This window comes from Aedes aegypti, chromosome 3, assembly GCF_002204515.2.
Source record: "Aedes aegypti strain LVP_AGWG chromosome 3, AaegL5.0 Primary Assembly, whole genome shotgun sequence".
NCBI classification, from domain to species: domain Eukaryota; kingdom Metazoa; phylum Arthropoda; class Insecta; order Diptera; family Culicidae; genus Aedes; species Aedes aegypti.
Window position 1 is genome coordinate 371,542,841 of NC_035109.1, and position 20,081 is coordinate 371,562,921.

Consider the following 20,081-nt stretch of genomic DNA (forward strand, 5'->3'; position numbering starts at 1 on the left):
AGGTATAAGAATAACTAGCAATAATGATAAACCTAAGCGTTCTGCGCACAAATCGCTTCGCAACGAGCTTCGTGGTTTTATTAACAATCATTTAACTAAAAATCATTGGTTCCATCTCTACTGATTAAGTATCTTCTTTGAATGGGTTTCCTACAACGACTAAACCTAGAGCAAGGATTGGACTGTATGTGTTTCTGACGTATTGTTTCGCTATTTGCCGTATAAGTGGAAGTAATTCCTATATCACTTGGAATAGTCTCTTTTATTTCTGTTTGCAAATTTTCTTGAGGAGTTTTATAAATATAAATTCTGATTTTTTCCTTTTTTCGTCAGCTTTCGTAATTCAACCTTGCTGGTGATGCTTCTGTTTGACAATGTTTTTTTTTGTATCGGTTTGAGTGCAATAATTAAATCGGTAATTGTATGCTTTTGTTTGGTGTTTATTGAAAATTTTCACAGTGTATTTACATGCGCACTAGACGCCTAGTCTACTATGTTTGCTATTGACAGTTGACGTTTTTGTGATATGGACAAGTGTTTCACGCGTCTCGAGGCTAAGTTTTTGGGTTAAGTAAAAAATGTACCATAACGTCCAATACATTTTTAGACAAACCAGACGACATATTATTTAACATAGAATTATAGCAGAAATTTGAAATGTTTTTTTTTTTGCTTGTCTCAGACATCAATTTCCGGCATCGGTCTCGTTCCAAAAATACTCGTATTGCATGGGTTCAAAGTGATTTTCACAAACCAGAAGTCGCCATCTTGGTTTCCAAATTGGCGTCAGACTTCGATTTCTGGCATCTACTCATAGGTCCTGTTCCAGGAATACCCATGTTACGTTGATTCTCGTGGGTCGTCATCATTTTGGAGCGTAAAAAGAGGGAACGTAAGTTGGAATTTGGAGCGTAAAAAGGTAAAAGAGAGAGCGTACAAAAACTGAACGAAAAATGAGGTTTAGCTGTACAATCAACAATAGAAAAACAAAATAAATTATATTTCATTAGAACAAAACATGTGTTTGAAACTCGAAGACACGATCGACACTTGTTGCTGCTTACGTCGCTATTCGAATGCTATCTTTGACATTTCATTTTGACAAGACTATATACCCTTCAGTAAGTAGGCCAGGAAAACAAATGGAAAACGAGAACAAATACAGTCGAAAACCTAGCTAATACCGACAGTAATGATGAATCTGTGTTAAGTACTATTCTGAATACTGCGTTCTGTGTTTCTGCTTGAAGTGGTTTAAAATGGTGAAGCCGATGGTATAAATATTATTTTTTCCTAACCATCGGGGAAGACAATGATGGAGCAAGGACGAAAAAAAAGGGATCAATAATTTCATGTACAATACCTATACACAATTACAATTTATACAAATATATCTACATCTCTCCACGAGGGGAGAAGCAAGCAAGGAAACGCGCGAAAAAATCGAACCTAACCTATGCAAAAAAAAAAAAACTATAATACGTGTAAACCACAAATCGTATATATCACAACTTTCAGTTGCTTGCCAGCTATAACCCTAGGTACTCTATCTCACTTGTTTCGCTAATTCACCTCCTGTTCCTCTTCTCAGCGCATTGATCTGGTCGCGTATTGCTTCCTTTGCTTGCTTGGATTTCCGTTCGGAGAACTGATATGACGTATACATAACTGTCACTTACCCCTCCTGGCTTACATCACCACGCAGCAGCGTCGGGAGCGGGTGCTATCACTGACTACGTCACTGGTATTTCCGCTGAATTTGTTCAGCGTCCCACTGGGCGTGCCGGCGTCAGAACCAGCAGTCGCCGCTGCACTCATCACCAGCGATCCATTTCCGGAACTCACCGTCGAAATACCGCCGCCCTTGTCGATGCCGCTGGCACTCATCAGGCTACCGTTTCCGTTGCCATGCAACGACGAGTATTGATGGTCTGAGGAAGTCGTGGTGGACACCAGGGACAGCTCCAGGGGTTGCCCGTTGGGGCCGGTCGTCAAACTGCCCAAACTCTGCGCACTCAGGAGCGATCCGTTTTCCGGGCTGACGCTGGATCGGTTCTGCGATCGGTGCTTCTTCAGGTCCGCTAAGGTTCCTGCGACAGATGGATCTTATGATTGGTGAGATGATTTTTGAAGTTTGGATTAATTTGCATGAGTGGGGGTGTCCAATGTGGGATAGTGTCGATGGATGGAAGGTGGGGTGGTGGGTGTTGGAAAAGAAAGAGAAAAAACTTTGTTTTTGCTTGTTGCTTTTTATACAGATTCAGGGTTGGATTCGGGTTGAGGCAACATTGAAGATGGGTTCGTGGATTTCATTGCAGTTTTAGGAATATATTTGCCCTAGAATTCAACATTAATCAGACAACATTAGACACATCTGGCAGCACTGATCCATCAATGATCCATGTTTGATTTTTGTTGTTGCCAGAGTTGCATGGAAATAATTCAAATATTGTGTAACACTCCATGTTTTGTCATGGTTTTGCAACTAATTTAATAACCAAAAATTGGCCTTTAAACCCACAAATAATGCAATTATCTCAATGATTGCCACACTCGAATGGTTTTGGTCGTTTTAAATAAATCTAACTATTAGTTGTTTCAAAAACAGCGATGCAATGTTAGTAAAACTAGAAGCTAGGCAGAAAATAAACACACAAATAAATTGACTACCATCACTACTAATCAATATCAATGAACACAATGAAATCTAGTTCTTCTTATCTACAAGCATTATTTGAATGCAGCACGCTTCATAAAACTTACTAACTATGATTATCCAACAGATAACATAGCATAGCATTAACACTTGCACAAATCGTACGTAGAGTTGCCAAAGTATACAACCAGAGTGTCGTATTTCTCATGTATACCTAAATGAGCTAGTGTGCCATGCGATATCCCATATCACAGCTCACAGATTATGTGAGACACGACATGCAGATACGTACAAAATATACCTTAGTGAGCGAGTCTCATGAGACATCTCGTGAGCCTCGTCACATGCGCTTACTAGGAGTACTTTTATGCAGTTATGTTTGCCTAGTACAATTACCCCACGGAAGCATACGGCTTCGGTCTGGCCAGCACAAGTTTTCCAATTCAAATGCTAGAAATTCAACCACGTTGAACTGCGTCAGCCCTTTCAAACTGCTAACAGGCAGTTCAATCCATAATTCAATCCCTTTTCATTGCTTTCGAAACCTTCGCCTACGAGTCTCAAATGCGCTGTCACATTGAGATTTTCTCATGAAACGACGCATGAGCCAGCGCAGATGTGATCGTTTGAGCTAGTACATTGCTACATGAGATCTAAAAAAATGTGTCTCACCGTAGCACGTGCTCAAGCACGCGGTTATTTTTGTGCGCTCATGGCAAGCTGATCTCAAGCTCTTGATGTGAAGCGCGTATACATGATGTCTGTATACAACGCAGTAAACAAACCAGGGGAATGGTAATAGTAGTAGGCTTGAATTTCGCGAAAATCACGTGGCTTCTCCACTACAGTAGTTTAAAATTGTAAATCTCATCAAGTAACTTATGTTGGGTGGATGAATTTTCTAAATCAGTAGTGTAATTGAAGGCTGTAAATGCGGGAAATAGAACATTTGTCTACAGTAGTTTTGGGTTGCCCTAGCAACGAGTGTTTTGCTATTTTCAAGGCATTTTGCCTACAGCAGCGATAGGCTTGAGTTTCAGTTTGCAACGCTTGCCTACTGTAGAGTGAATCTCAGAAATTATCCCAACTCTGAAACAAACTCCTTTTCACACACCTGACTTTTTACATTATTTATTCATTTTATAATAATCCTTACATTCACTTACAGAAGCGCTCGGAACGGGAACAGCTGCTATAGATGAAGGAGATAAAATGAACTGTAAGACAATACATAGTGTAAAATAAATGAAAAAAAAATCTATCTATCAATATCCATAAAAAAGAAGTGGTGTTTGTATGTCACGAAATGGCTTGAGAACAGGCCTTCGGATTCAGAAAAATCTTCCATTGTTATGTTCCTACAGTATTCCGTCGTGTTTGTGTGTACTCTTCAGAGAGTTTTTCCAGAAACTCCTCAATGTACCCCGAGTACAGGTGAATGGCAAATTAAAAACAACCTTTGCACAGTGATTTTTTTTGCCGATTTTGTGATCGAAATAGAATAGCATCTAAAACGTTGGTTTTAGTGAAAAAGTTTGTTCAGAGAAGTTTCTTGATTTGTAAAAGCGCTTCTTTTGATACTAGCGGCCAGGTGATTAAATCACCTAAAAGTGAGATAAATAAATAATTTTTTTACCTGTTCGCGATAGACGGTCGGTGTCTTCAGCAAAGTTGTAGCACGTGTTAATTCAAGACACTTTGTCTAAGACACCAAATTTCTATCTCTTAGGTTCCCAAACTTTCCGGATGCACGACCCACCTAGCCCGTAAGCTAACTTTTCGCGACCCACCAAAATGAAACAGTAAGATAAAAGTTTTTGTAGAACAATGCTATTGTTTTTCAGCTTTTATAATGTTTCAGTGATTGACAATCGTTTCGCATGCTTTCCCAAAACAAACTAAAAATGAAATATATTAATATCAAATTGAGCTAAATAGAAATGTATATCAAAATAATATTTTAATTTGTTTATACCTTAAAGTAAAATAAGGGTCATCGATGAAAATTGAAGATTTTTTGGAGAATATTTCTAGCAACGTAATTAAATTTATTTCATTGATTCATTTTGTTTCCTATTTTTTCGAGTGATGTTATGGATGTCAACAAATCATCCGTTGAACTTCATGGAGAATAATTGATGATCTCGCTCTAAAAGCCAATGGTAATCGAGTGCGTAGCTCGCAGTTTTAAGCAAACGAATGAACTGAGATAAAAACTGTCACTATTTGGATGTAGGGGAGATCTCCTCTTCATAGCAGCATTTTTAAATAACTTGTAAATTCATTCGGTTGCCCAACAACATGCTACACACTTCGTTACCAATGGCTTTCAGGGCGAGATCAAAAATTAAGCGAGTATTAAGATGAAATATTAAAATCCATACGCTTCCTAGCTTTGGTTTCGTTCAGATTTTTTTTTGGAAAATAGTTCACCTGGTTAAAATTTTATAACTTATCGGAAATTTATCAAATATCGTTTGATTTATCGATTCAAATTTTATGGTGAATATTTAAGTTAACTGGAGTGTTGGAAATTTAAAACTTCTTGAGTTAGTCTATGTTCCGATAAATACTTTGGTTTCATTGATCAACTAAAATTTTTGAGAACTATAGATAATTTTTCAAATATTAAAATCTCTCGAAAAAAAAAAACTATTCAAATCTTGGTAGCTGGCTTGTCCTAAACAAATATTCCATACAAACCATCAAAATAGAGTTTGTTGCAATCCTGAACGTGATGCAGAATCTTCAAATGGACTATGGCTTAAAACTTTAGCTTTCCTTCTTCAAACTCAACCTTGTGCAAAATAAAATTATTGTCTTGGTAACTTTTGTAAGACAGTTTACAAGTTTTTTAAAAGTCTACGAAATGGTAGGCGAAAAAACACGAAACAAGAAATTTTTTCGCGACCCCTCTGGTAAACGCTCACGACCCCCCAGGGGGTCGCGACCCACAGTTTGGGAAACTATGAGTCTTATACATTACAAGATATGTAATTTTATCTTAAAATGACCCTTAAAAATCAAAATTTTAGTATAACTTTTTTCTACCATTTTTGACATTTTTTGTATCTTCTACAAAATTGTTCAACTACCAAATCTACATGTTTTTGCTGAACATTGCAACTTGCTATTTCTTATGGTAAAATAGTTATTTTCAAATAATCGATTTTTATGGGACTTTTTGGACTAATAGCATTAGTTTGGACGCAGATTGACGCTCATAGCGATTTGCGATTCTGAAAGGACTATTTTTTCACTTTCAAATGACACTAAGAACTTTTGATTTTTAAGTTTAAACTAGTTAAACCATAAAAATGCATTTTATAGCTCCTACTCGGAGCATCGGTCTGTTTTGCCGGTAAACAAATAAAACAAACAAATGAAAATGATAAATCATGATAATAAGAAAAGGTACAACTAATTTATAATCAAATCTATACCTGTATTTGTTGAACCAGACATTTTTCAACAGTTCTCACTGAATTTACAGAGTTCCTAACAGTTATAACAGAATTCAATAATATGCACTGAATTTAAGGTGAAACTTCTTTGAATCCGTAAACTTCTGTTTCAAAGTAGTGGTACACAAAATATGTTCTCGTACTAGTTGGTAATAAAACGTGTAGTTACAATTAATAAGACTCCGTTGCCAGTAATCCCAGCATCAGTTCCAGTCTTTTAAATTTCAACTGAATAATACTGCTTGATATCATGCGTAACCATCAACATTCCTGACAGCACTGCAAGCGTGCAGCCGACTTGATAAATATTACAAAAATAAAAAAAGCGGAAAGTTGAGAGCGGGTGATTGTTTTGAGCACGGTTCTGTAAAATTTTATGTTGTATCCATCAGAAATCAATGAGAAGGTGTCTTTCAATAAATAATTATTGAATGTAAACTGAGTACGGAGTTCTACGTGTAGCGGAAATGATAAAATTGAGCAAAATGTATTTTTCGTTAGCGGGTGAGTAAGTATAAACAAACGAGAGAATGTTCGTCGCTCGTGTTGAAAATTAGCGCGATTTGTGAAATTTGGCTAGTTATGAGTTACTTTAACTACAACAATGGTAACATAACAGTGTTCTGATGTACAGTTAGCAGTTTGGGAGTGAATAATATTAGGTAAGTGAAATATTTTGAGAAAAAATGTGAACCGCCGGCAAATGTGTTTGTATGTGTGAGGAGGCCATTTTCCCTGCCATGACAGGGATTCCTTCCTATATGTCCTTAAAGTTCTAATTCATGTCCAATCGGCGTTCACTGTTACAGTTTTATATCAAATCAGAAAATACCTTGTCTGTATTAGTATAAGTGAAATTTACATTCACTATAGAAGTGTCAGCACACATATTATTCTCGATAGTTTTTTTTTTAATTTTGTTCCTACATCATAGAAGAATTTGTATAACACAAAGAGGATTTATATTAGCTATGTCGCGTATCGCGAGATTTTGAAAGGAACAGAGACATTACATGGTAGCGCCACAAATGAAAGTTGCGTAACAAACGAATGGCACCGTTTACAAATTACGTAACGCTCTATGGAGAGTCAAAAGTTGGGTCAAACGTTATGACTTAAACAAAAATAAAAAAAAAAGCATTTCCATGCTAAATGAAGTTTGTGGGTGAAATAGTATATCAAAAATTATATAAATGGTCATAATGTATCAAATCCAACATGTTATATATGAAATAACGTTATAAAAACGAGAGAAAAGTCGTAAAACCGCAAAAAAATGCATTTTTTTGGTATAACTAGTTTAAACATAAAAATCAATAGACCGCTTCTGGCCAAAAGTTCTTAGTGTCATTTGAAAGTGAAAAAATAGTCCTTTCAGAATCGCAAATCGCTATGTGCGTCAATTTGCGTCCAAACTAATGCAATTACTCCAAAAAAGCCCCATAAAAATCGATTATTTGAAAACAACTATTTTATCATAAGAGATAGCAAGTTGCAATGTTCAGCAAAAACATGTAGATTTGGTAGTTGAACAATTTTGTAGAAGATACAAAAAATGTCAAAAATGGTAGAAAAAAGTTATACTAAAATTTTGATTTTTAAGGGTCATTTTAAGATAAAATTACATATCTTGTAATGTATAAGAGATAGAAATTTGGTGTCTTAGACAAAGTGTCTTGAATTAACATGTGCTACAACTTTGCTGAAGACACCGACGGTCTATCTCGAACAGGTAAAAAAAATATTTTTTTATCTCACTTTTAGGTGATTTAATCACCTGGCCGCTAGTATCAAAAGAAGCGCTTTTACAAATCAAGAAACTTCTCTGAACAAACTTTTTCACTAAAACCAACAGTTTAAACGCTATTCTATTTCTATCACAAAATCGGCAAAAAAAATCACTGTGCTTTGCAATCAGATCTAGTTTAGATAGTGTCAGACTTTCACGAAAAGCTGTAAATATTACAGTAGAAAAATGTGCTATCATATTAAAGTATGTTATTTATTTGTTATTTTGAAAATCAGCAGGTATTTTTAATGTTTCGTTAATCCTCGGGATATCGCTTAGAATTATTAGTTCACTCTGAAATCTTACTGAAAGTGCTTAAGGCTTCAATGGGATTTCTCCAGAGTTTGAAAGGAGCGTCGCAAATTAGCCATGATTTCATTTGTCAATGATATTGTATGGCATCGTATTGATTCCACCAAACTTTTAACTAGTTTGAATTTCTACATGCCCGCCAGACAGTTAAAAAACCTGAATTTGTTGACATCAAACTAACTATGCGAAATTCGGCCCAATAAAGCGAATGATGTCTTTTCATAATCAGAGTTTCACAGAAATTGATTTGAGCGAGTCGCGAACAAAGCTTAGACAATATTTTAATTCTTTAAGATATAATACAACATAGAATTATGCAAACATGTATTCTACAATTGATTGACAAAATTAATACATAAATAGTCCATTTCAAAGATATCACCAGCTAATTCGCTGATTTTGTTTTGATCCCACTCAGAATACATAAGTTACGCTAGAAATTCTCCTGATATTGCTGAGAAGCCACAGGAAGTACTAGAGCTCATTGGAACTTGCTAGGAATCACCAGAATTAATTATAAATTTCCAGAATCACGCTAAAAATCCTTAGGTTTCTGCTAGGAATTCACAAAATCCTGCAGGAAATCACAAAAATCTGCCAAGATCCCACTAAGATTCCACTGGAAACTCTGAGGAGCACACTGGAAGTATTCAGAATTTCCTAGGATCAACCTAGAAAACTTATAAATCCCGCTCAGAATCCCCAGGTTCTACTGAAATCTCTCTGGAAATTTGCATAAGCATCGATGGCCGTACAAATCGTAATTGCTACTCGGTGACTGATCAGAATAATTGAAAATGCACAAGCAACCCATTAGCATAGGGATTAGCATGCCATCTCCAAGGTACATTTTCGAGAACTCCATATATCGTAAGGTCAATAATGGCGCCGGCCACGTCCTCGCGGTCATCGGGGAAAGGATGAATTCTGAGTGTAACATTCATTGTAACATTCATTGTCATCAGTGATACGATTCATGTAACTGCAGTTCGAAAGAAAATGTGACACTATTATATATCGGTACAAGGAGTGTCGTATTATTCAACGGTTATTTTATAGTAATACCGAAAAATAGATATGTGGAGTAGTTTGTATGTTTAAATATTATGTAAAAAATAGAAGGATATATGCAGAAACTTGTATTGACGGGCCATACAAAGTTTGTTCAATAAATACATGAGCGTAAAGTTGCCACTTTAAAAATTTTCATCATAAGCATGAAACGAGCTCACCAATTGGCAATTCATCCTCGCATGTGCAGTCGCATCTTTGTTATCAGCACACCCTACACACAAAGGCTGATACATATAAAAGCTTGCTTAGTTCTTCTTGGAATCACTCGTATTGGAATTGCTCTGGAAAGTTTCAGCAAAATCACAGGTCCCATTAGAAACTCAAAGGAGCTCACTTTTTATAACAATTCGATTAACCTTTATGCAGCCCAAAGTCCTGATTTAAATACTTGATTTGGCTCCAAGAATGCACCAGTAGTTTTAATAATTTTAATATCTGCTGTATTTTGAGTTTTGATTTTTTCTTTAATTATCGCTTTAACATTTTTCACCCAAGCTATAAATGCATAAACAAGTTAACCGGTAGTGTGAAAATTTTCGAATATTGTAATAAAGAAATTCTGGCCAAATTATCAAAACAAAGTAACAGAATGCCAAAGTTGAGCATTTTGTATGAAAATCGGCTTTCACTACTATTATTCTGAACACAACTGTAGATCAATTTTTCAAAAAACCGGCAAAAACCTAATTCCCAAACATAGTTTTAAGTAGAAAAACGAAGCCAAACATTGATCTACAATATCAGATGGTTAAGAACACATACGAGAATAAAAAAACTTTTTTTCTACATGTTCGGACGTTAAATAGCTGCAAATTAGGCCGTCCCTTATTTTTCGAAAATGCGAAATGTTATAAGTTCGTCATTGTAAAGTGTTCGTTTTGGTAAGAAAAAAAACAGGTAAGGACAATTTGTTACTGGTGGCTTTTCGTACTCATGTTGCGTACACTAGAGCAGCGAGATCGATTTGGTGCACGAGGGTCATCTACACCTAATACCTTTAGGGTCATTGGGGAAAAGTTTGAAGTTTGTCTTCTCATACAGATGTTCATAATTACCTAGTATATTTCTGCAAGCCATATTAGTTTTGCAACACCGCACAGATAACACAGCGTAACAAAAATGAAATGTTTGCGTGTCTCAAGGATCAAATTATGTGTCTCTAGTAGATTTGGGGTTGCTGATTCTGATGCCATTCTCAGAAATGTTCCAACACGTCACAATTTTTAGCCACAGGTCGCCAAAGTTGCATAAAACACTGGTTTTATTGATGTTTACATAAATTTTAAGGTTTAATTTATTAAACTTTTTTATGATCTTATCCACCAAGCATGCATAATAGGAATCATACTTTCATTTTAGACGTAATTTGGTTGAAATTGCCCAATTAAATTTAGATTAAACCATTTTTTTCGACATGCTTGCTGTCTCCATACAAAATTTTTCGTTTCTCTTATATGGAAAACTACAATACTTATTAAAATCACCAAAAAATAACTTTTCCGCATCGAAAGTATTGTAAACTTTGTTGATAGGTATTGTTACATACATAAAGTTTGAATTCTGTGACAAATTAAGCAAATAAATTGCCTTAAAAGCTGGCAAACTTGCATGCAAGTTGGCTGAAATAGTCAATTTTTGCATTTTCAACAGCCAATATCTCCAAAACTAGACGTGCTATGATATTTTTGAAAACGGCAATGGATTCAGCAACCCTTAATTGAGTGTATAGCGGTATTTGGGTGCTTGAGACAAAAACGTGTTCCGCAGTGTAACTTATTCTGCTTCTATTCATCAGCAAAAATATAAACTTGAACAAAATTCTCGTTATGCAGTTATTTTTCAATATGGGACTGCACCGACTTCATATTTTTCCGCAACATTTTCATACAAAGTGTAATTTTTATATGCACAGTAAAGTGTACATTAAAACATTAATGCTGCGATGGAAAAAGGTGTTGGCTAGAAAATCCATATGGGACAGTTATGCTTTTATGGGCAGTAAAGTCCTGTCCCAATTTTGGTGCCAAACGCTTAAGTTAGGATCAGTGCTGGGAATGGTAATAGTAGTAGGCTTGAATTTCGCGAAAATCACGTGGCTTTCCCAGTACAGTAGTTCAAAATCGTGAATCTCATCAAGTAGCCTATGTTGGGTGCACGAATTTTCTAAATCGTTAGTGTCATTGAAGGCTCTAAATGCGGGAAATGCAGCGGGAAATAGAACATTTTTCTACAGTAATTTTGGGTTGCCCTTAGCAACGGGTGTTTTGCAATTTTCAAGGCTCTTTGCCTACAGCAGCGATAGGCGTGAGTTTCACTGGCGATTGGCTTTGTTTGGCTACTGTAGAATGAATTTCAGATTTTTTCCCAACCCTGGTTAGGACCAAAAACACATATTTATTCAATTTTTTAATGTTTTTTGTTTGTTAAAGTCCAAAAGAAATTTGTTTTTAGATTTTGTCACACCCTTAGGCTTAAATTCAAATTTAGGATGTATTTTGTTTTCCATGTCCCTTCCAAAATGTCAGATAAGAACAACCCCAGTGTTAAAACTAAAACCCATGTGGTGTTTTTGTCGACTAAGCGAACGTCAAATATAATCAAAAGTGTTGAGTTTCATTTATTGATCCAATTTTTAAATTAAAGTTTAAATATGATATAGCCATTATTTGAGCGAGAAAAATTGCTAAAGTAGTTGCAGTGACACGCTCTTTTGTGTTATTAAATAAAAAAAAAAGATTTCATTCAACATTTTAGGACCGTATTTTTGCTTCAAAATTCGTGTATTTCATTTTCATCAAAACCCGTGTAATTTTTGTTGCCTGTGTACATGTTTCGGGTCGACCACTCATTCTTACATAGATACAGCATCCCCGGATGAAAATTTACATTTAAGTGTTGTTAACCTTATTAAATAAACACTTATTGTTGTAGGTGCTACAAATAATTTGCTGAAAAGCTTCTTTATACCGTACAAATCGCTCCCCGCTCCTCGCCGTGTAGATATCTTGCTCAAACGTGCTTTCAAGACTATGGAATCGATTGAAGAAGATTTCTCTTGCTTAAGTTTGCCTAAACGATAGATTTTTGGAAAAGTTGGGAGCCAAAAAATGCAGGAAAAATAGCAAATTGGTCATGAATCATGATGAATCATAGTGTAATAACAATTAAACCCATATTATCTAAAAACTTGACGACCTGTAGCAAAAAACTGTGATGTGCTGGAAAATTTCTGAGAACAGCGATGGATTGAGCAACCCAAAATTTACTACACGCCCAAAAAAGAGTTCTGGAAAACGTGAACTGTCAACTGTGGTAGTCAAACAGTAACGTACATTTTTGTTACTCAATTAATTGCAATAATGGTATTCGTGAGCACTGAAAGAGTTTAGGCCGAAATGTATTCAGTTGACAGAAATCATAAGCAGTTTTTATCGTTTTTCAGTTAAAAAACATAGTTTGAAAAGGTTTTTCACATGTTGTTTTTTATCAACGTACACCAATTTTTCTTCTTAACAATAGGAAAAGGTTAATTTCAGGCTTGTATCAAGAAAAAAAACTACGAAATTTGCTGTACAACAAACTACCCTACACCAAGCTATCCATACCTCCACATCTTTGATGTTATGTCGATATTTAATTTTCTTTGAATTCACATTAAAATTGTGCGCAAAATATGATCCCATGATGCTTTGATTTTACAAGAAAAAAAAACTCTAGAATACGGTTAGGCAGTAGAATGCAAAATAAAATTAATAATTGGGCTACATTTTAATTGAAACATACTGTGGATTATATCGCTGTTGGCGTTTGACGTACATATCCAGTCTAACTGAGCTTCAAACGCGGTTGTTAACATTTTTACCGCGTTTAATATTTGTTCGTTTAAGAGACAAACCGAGAAAAATTGACGAAAATTGTTCATTCGGAATTTGTTATAGGGTCGGTGTTCCCTTAGTGGACAGTCCCCTATAGTCGCACTAGTGACTTTTCACGGCCGTTTTGCTATAAATCTTTTCAAAACATTTTTTGACATGAAGGTCAGGACCTATTTATCTAAGTACCATTGATTTACATCTTGATTTTGCACAAAAAATGATCGAAAAAAATTTTTTTGCTTAAAAATTGAGCTCCCTTGCGCCTATAGTAAACCTACATATTGTTCCTATAGTAGCACTACTGAGAGAAACTATTTTTTATAATACGAAATAATTGATGAATTAATAACTTTTTTTACATCAAACGAAAGGTTAAGATCCACACTTTGTAGGAAAAATATAAAAGTTTTGTAAAAATACGGTTTTGATAAGTATTTTGTCGACGCCGTGATGCTAGTGCTACTATAGGAACAGAAATTAGAAATAGTGCTACTATAGGCACATGTATTCCTATAGTGGCATACGCGATAATAAATACAAACATTTGAGTTTTCGTAGGTTTTATATTTTTCCCACAAAACCAAGATAAAAAACTATGATGTAAAAATAATGACGCTAGCATTATTTTTCGATTTTATACGATTTTTTGTTCTTAGCTATGCAGCTATTGGTACATCGACCCTAGTTGCTATTCCAACAAAGATACCAGCTTTTTACGCTAGCCATAAGACTAAGAGGGGTGATTCGATTTTGACATTTCTTGCCTACAGATTTTATGGCTTGGTTTTAATGGGCTGTTATTTAGGATTGTTGATTTTGCTGTCAAAAATTCTCACTTTATCTGTTTTAGAGCGATCATTTCTGTGTGTTCGATTTTGTGTTGAACATTTATCTTATAAATAACTTACTTTCTTTACACTACTGTGCAGGATACAAATATGTACACCTAAGAAATGAATCCGTCCACTTCATACAAAACACCTACTATTTGTATGAATAGTACGGATTTTGAGCCTGTACGGATTTCGGTTCCCCACTGTATTTTAGAAACTCAAGACCCATGGAACTGTCTGGCGAAAGATTTGAATCGTCGAATTAATTGAGACAAAAACGAGCTTTAATAATTATAAAATCGGCTTGACTATTTCCACTCTATGTCTCCTCTCACCAAGTTATATGTAAAAGCTACCGAAATTGCGTAACCTCAAGGGAATAAGAGTTGCAAAATATGCTGTTTTTTATATTTGTAACACAAATTGACAAGCATTTTGCTGAAAATTCTGCGAAATAAGGATGGCCTGAGAGGTTTAAAATTAGGTTTCGATTACACTGCCGAACACGTTTTTGTCTTCAGCACCAAAATACCGCTATTCAATTAATTAAGGGTTGCTGAATCCATTGCCGTTTTCAGAAATATCATAGCACGTCTAGTTTTTGAGATATTGGCAGTTGAAAATGCAAAAAAATGACTATTTCAGCCAACTGCATGCAAGTTTGCCAGCTTGTAAGGAAATTTATTTGCTTAAATTTTGTCACAGAATTCAAACTTTATGTGTATAATAATACTTATCATCAAAGTTTCTAATACTTTCGATGCAGAAAAGTTATTTTATGATGGTTTAGAGAATTATTGTATTTTGCAATATAGAAGAAACGAAGAATTTTGTGTGGAGACAGCAAGCATGTTGAAAAAATCGGTTTAATCGAAATTAAATCGTGCAATATCAATCAAATAATATCTGAAATGAAAGTTTATGTTCTATTTTGCTCAATTGTTTTACGCCCGTATGCTTTGCAGAAGGAAAAAGAAACATAAGTCCTCCCTCCAAGGGACGGCTTTAGAAAAAAAACATCAAAGCAAAAATAATCACTAGAAAAGCTGCTCTAAAACGATTTAGAAACGCCGGTCAAATGTACTCCATGATCTGCCATGGAGAATCCAATCCGTTATCTGAATTTTGGTTATCTTCTTATATACGAGTTCAACGAACAAGTTTAAAGCGATACACTAAATTGCCAAAGTTGTCCCATTTTTATTCTCCTCAAATTAGGAAGAAAAAAAAAAACAGATAAAAAACAGGAAATAAGGGACAGTTTCAACTTTTATTTCCTGAATTAAACAATAACTTCTGACTTTCCATTCCAACATATATTTTTCTTCATTACAATGCTTAAGCTAAGTATGTTGTTACGCTGAAGGAAACTAACGAAATTTCTTGACTGAATGGGTCAAGAAATTTCCTACAGAGAGCCCCATTTGAAATGACATTGACCTTGACCATTTCTTGGAAGAAATTTTCCACACATCGAGATAGGCGATTAATTATCAGCAAACCAGGTTTTACTCGGATCCAACCATAACAATTATAGTGTAAGCAAGAAATGTCAGAAAGGGGTGATTCAAAATTTATAGCTTCTTCTTCTTTCTGGCGTTACGTCCCAACTGGGACAAAGCCTGCTTCTCAGATAAGTGTTCTTATGAGCACTTCCACAGTTATTAACTGAGAGCTTTCTTTGCCGATTGACCATTTTGCATGTGTATATCGTGTGGCAGGTACGAGGATACTCTATGCCCTGGGAATCGAGAAAATTTCCTTTACGAAAAGATCCTCGACTAGCGGGATTCGAACCCACGACCCTCAGCATGATCATGCTGAATAGCTGCGCGTTTACCACTACGGCTATCTGGCCCCCGCTAGCGTAAAAAGCTGGATAGAAAAAGAAGTAATACCAAGGGACCAAATGTAGTGCTAGAAGTGGTACCGATTCTGAGCCCGACTTGTATGTTTTTATTTCGTCTTCGATGTCACCATTTGAATAATGGGTTTAGAAGCACATTTTCTATATCCAGTCGTTAAAATGTAGATGAATCCTGTAAAAGCTCCACTCAGAAATGTAAGGATTTCAAAACGATTTACATATATTATAAGATAGGGAGAGAAGCATTATGGATTACCGATATCATTCGATACGGTACCTATTTTCACCGTGGTTGATAACAGATGGAGGGTTAATCGATTTGATCCGAGGTAATACGTTGCAATTTTTCCGCCCCTATCGATATTACTTTGCCAACGGCGAAAGGAGAAAAACAGGTGAAATCCGTTGCCATCGTAAATGCTCAGGCATGGAGCTTCTCCAATGTGAAAGCTTCACACCATCGCTCACGACCGTAAATCTTCCTTTAGAAGATGGATCACTCAAGTCTATACGTGGAGGGGTTCGCCGGTTACGAACAGCCCACGTGGAGTGAAAGACATCAATGTATTTCACTGGTGATTTGACGGAAATCAAGAACAGCTCTGCAGTTTTACGTGCTGTTTTTATGATTTTTGAGTCGAGTTGAAGCCGCTTAATCGGTCCAAAATGGGTCAATCTTGCCACTAGTATTTGTCAAGAAATAAATGGAAATTTATGTCGCAAATTTTGAGATTCGAACTAAGGCTTGCGACATTCTTATTACACTAGAGAATAACGAAACAAATCATCCTAGCAGAGCTTTGTCGAGAAAACTAGGCTCAGTGGCATTTAACTTGAACCAATCAATGAATATTAAATAAGACAACAAAATCTCTAATAAAATCAAAAGGTCCCCAAGCAATGGAAAGTGAATCACAACTTATCCACCCTACTAGTTTCCTCCAGTGAAATCCTCTCAATTTATGCATATACTATAAACATAATTATCACCGACAACGGACAACACCCAACTCCTTTCCCATAATGGCTTGTTCACTCGGTGAAAGGCCCCAACTGACCGACCAACTAACTGATCGACCGAACGACCGACCAACAAAGATGACTGTATCATCCAGTTCCAAAACCCCGCAAATGGTCCGTTTCCCACAGGACGACGTCGACGACGATGGCCGCCACACAGACACACATACACAACATTAAAGATAAACAAGCGACGGACGTGTCCAAACAAATGATGTCCAGCCAGAGTCCTTTTCCTGCATATTGTGGGAACGACCAGGCCATCGTCGTCGGAGAAGTTATGTAAATTTGCCACCTACCCTAACCCTTACGGTCAGCTGTATTTGCAAGCCTTCGTCGGTCGTCGTCGTTATCAATGGGGCTTGAAAAAAGGGAGCCCGAGTAGAGTGGGACTCGGTCACAAATTTGCTAAACCTTATAGGAATTTTGCTGGCATTATAATTCAATGTGAATATGAATATGCAAATAATGAGAAACTTAATTAACTCATTACGCGTGGTAAACATGAATAAATTATGAGTGAAAGTATGATAAAAATCCACGTGCTCAGGTGGGGTTCGAACTCACAACTCTTGTATGCTACACGAGTGCTTTACCAACTAAATCCAATAACTCAGAAGGTTACAAGTTTCAAATTCAAATCCCATCAGTTCACGCAGAATTGTGACTAACAAAAAAGGATCATCCCTATTTAAAAATTTAAAACCCATAAAATTTTATTGAAATTCGATACATTTTAACTTAAAGTTCTTTTTAAGGGGTAACGCCACACATAACAAAAGGCCGGTGACGCTTGGCCATTAGGACACCGAAAACCCATGTTGAAAGTTTTTAATGGACACCCGTAGTCGGAAGTGAAATGAACTTGACTTCGCTAGCCTTCCCAGCTGGCTCACCATGTGAGCTTCAATAAAACGGAGCGGTCTCCCTGCAGAGCAGGTTTGTTCACACACACTCAAAGTTACCTTTTTCGTTATATCTATTTTGTTGAAGTGTCAAAGTTCATTGCTGTACGTATACAACACTTCTTCCAATCCTTCCTCATCGTTTGGTGTAACATGGCGACCACATACTTTTAAAATTTATACATAGCGACCGTCAATTTATTTATCTACTTTGAGAAAGTTCACGAGATAAAATTGATAAAGGTTAAATTATGCGAGATAGATCTTTCAGTTCATTACTATAAGCTGAAAAAATTGACTTTCTAAAATATTAAGAAAAAAAAAAACAAACTATCACAACTCATACTTTAAAATCGGACAACAAGGGGCTTTCCTTAGCCAAGTGGTTCGAGTCCGCGGCTACAAAGCAAAAGCCATGCTGAAGGTGTCTAGGTTCGATTTCGATTCTCGGTCGGTCCAGAATCTTTTCGTATTGGATATTTCCATGACTTCCCTGGACATGCAGTATCATCGTACCTGCCACACGATATACGAATGCAAAAATAGCAACCTAGGCAAAGAAAGCTCTTAGTTAATAACTGTGGAAGTGCTCATTGAACACTAAACTAAGAAGCAGGCTCTGTCCCAGTAAGAACGTAGTGCCAAGAAGAAGAAAGAGTATAAAAAGTGCGGACAACGCTTTCATTTCCAAGTAGACGATGGACACATCCTTCCCTAGCGTACACATGTTTGCACTCTTCCGGTTTCCTACCGCGCCTAGCGGTAGACTATCAATGAACCAAAGCAACGAAGGGTTGTGCATAAAGGAATTTTATAATATTCGCAAAGCCATAACGTAGGAAAATATAATGCCACAGCAAGAAAGCTTCCCACACAACGGCGTCGATACTCGTAAGCATCGTCTGTAACGGAAGCTTAGTGACGTCCATCGGGTTACTTTGATTGAAATTTATGAACGAGACGATCAGCGTCGTTTGAGCATAAAAAAGTAGGCTATGAATGGAAGGCAAGATTATAAAATGTTCATAAAATTTGGAAGATAATAGCAAGAGGAAACATAGCATGTTTGAGGAAGAGACAAAGCATAACGTTATTCAAAAAGCAAAAATTCAGCATTAAAAAAAAAACTATTCTAAGCATGGAGAAGAAATCAGTAGGATACCCCGTTGAGAAAGACATACTAGCAAAGTGGTAAAGAGTACTGCGTGTTGGAAGAAATTTCTTTATCAGGTTTTATATCATTATAGACAGTGGCGCGAAAAGTGGATAGGACAGGTAGGGCATGTACTACGCTCAAAACCCCATGGGTAGGACAGTCAAAGGATTGTCTTACCCATGATCCACCAACAAAAAAAACGAATAACAAATAGCTTGAAAAATATATTACAATATTTACCATCTGTTCAATATGCATACAAACTCGATCAACGTCGTACTAATTCTTAAGGAGGATGAAAGACACGATAAGGTTTTTCATGGTTTTCTGATGACTAGTGAAATGTCATACGGTTTGTGCTTGACCCCCAAAAGTTCTGGCTCGTGAGAAGAACGATTGAGAATACCTTTGAGTGAAAATCTTAGAAAACAAATTGTAATAATTGCTACAAGAAACTTCTTTAACCAATGGATCAATCATCTATGCCATTTCCGAATGCATAAATGAATTGATTTTTAAATATAGCTACGGTCAACCCTGTATATTCCCTAGGACAAATTGCCGTGAACATGCATGGAAGTAATTCTTGAGAACATCCATAGATTATTGATTACCGTCGGACGGGGCTACTTTGTACATACACTTTTTGGATTTATTTGCAGCATAAATATTGATCTGAGCTATTTTGTGTCTTCAGCACTTTTATTAACCAATATCTGCTCTACAACTAAGCATGAATATTTTTTGGAACAACATCAACAACAATAGTATAAACAAAAAAATATATCAAAAAACTCCCAACAAATTTTTACAAGGCATACAACATTTGCAATGTAAACATTGTTAAACCCGTATAGGCCTGAGTGGAAGCAAAAATACTGAAACCCTCACCGCTCAGCGAATACTAAACGGATTTAAATGATTTTTTGTCAGTTCATTGGCCCACATATCTTGTTTCTAGAAGTGGCCAGAGGAACTCGGAAATATTCCTGTGGCCGGAGTTATTCCGGCGGGTTACTGGGTCAAGTCGGGTAAAAAAGAGCTATTTTTTGGGACATGCCAAGTTACCTTTATTTATTTGCAATGGCAATAATTTTAATGTGCATAAATCATTAAGATCTGATATTCAA

At 36.2% G+C, this 20,081-nt stretch overlaps 1 protein-coding gene across 9 annotated transcripts in view; it reads right to left on the reverse strand.

Annotated features, from left to right (window-relative positions):
* Window positions 1-278: 278 nt before the first annotated feature.
* Window positions 279-20,081, reverse strand: part of LOC5571245 (protein phosphatase 1 regulatory subunit 16A) — a 488,636-nt gene continuing 468,833 nt past the window's right edge. For 8 of the 9 annotated variants that reach the window (XM_021851208.1, XM_021851211.1, XM_021851209.1 and 5 more), the window contains one exon: window positions 279-2,090. In XM_021851208.1, the coding sequence (XP_021706900.1) occupies window positions 1,690-2,090 (401 nt within the window). In that variant the 3' untranslated portion in view covers window positions 279-1,689. Of the gene's footprint in view, window positions 2,106-20,081 lie in introns of all 9 variants that reach the window. The other variant, XM_021851212.1, reaches the window with a different exon arrangement.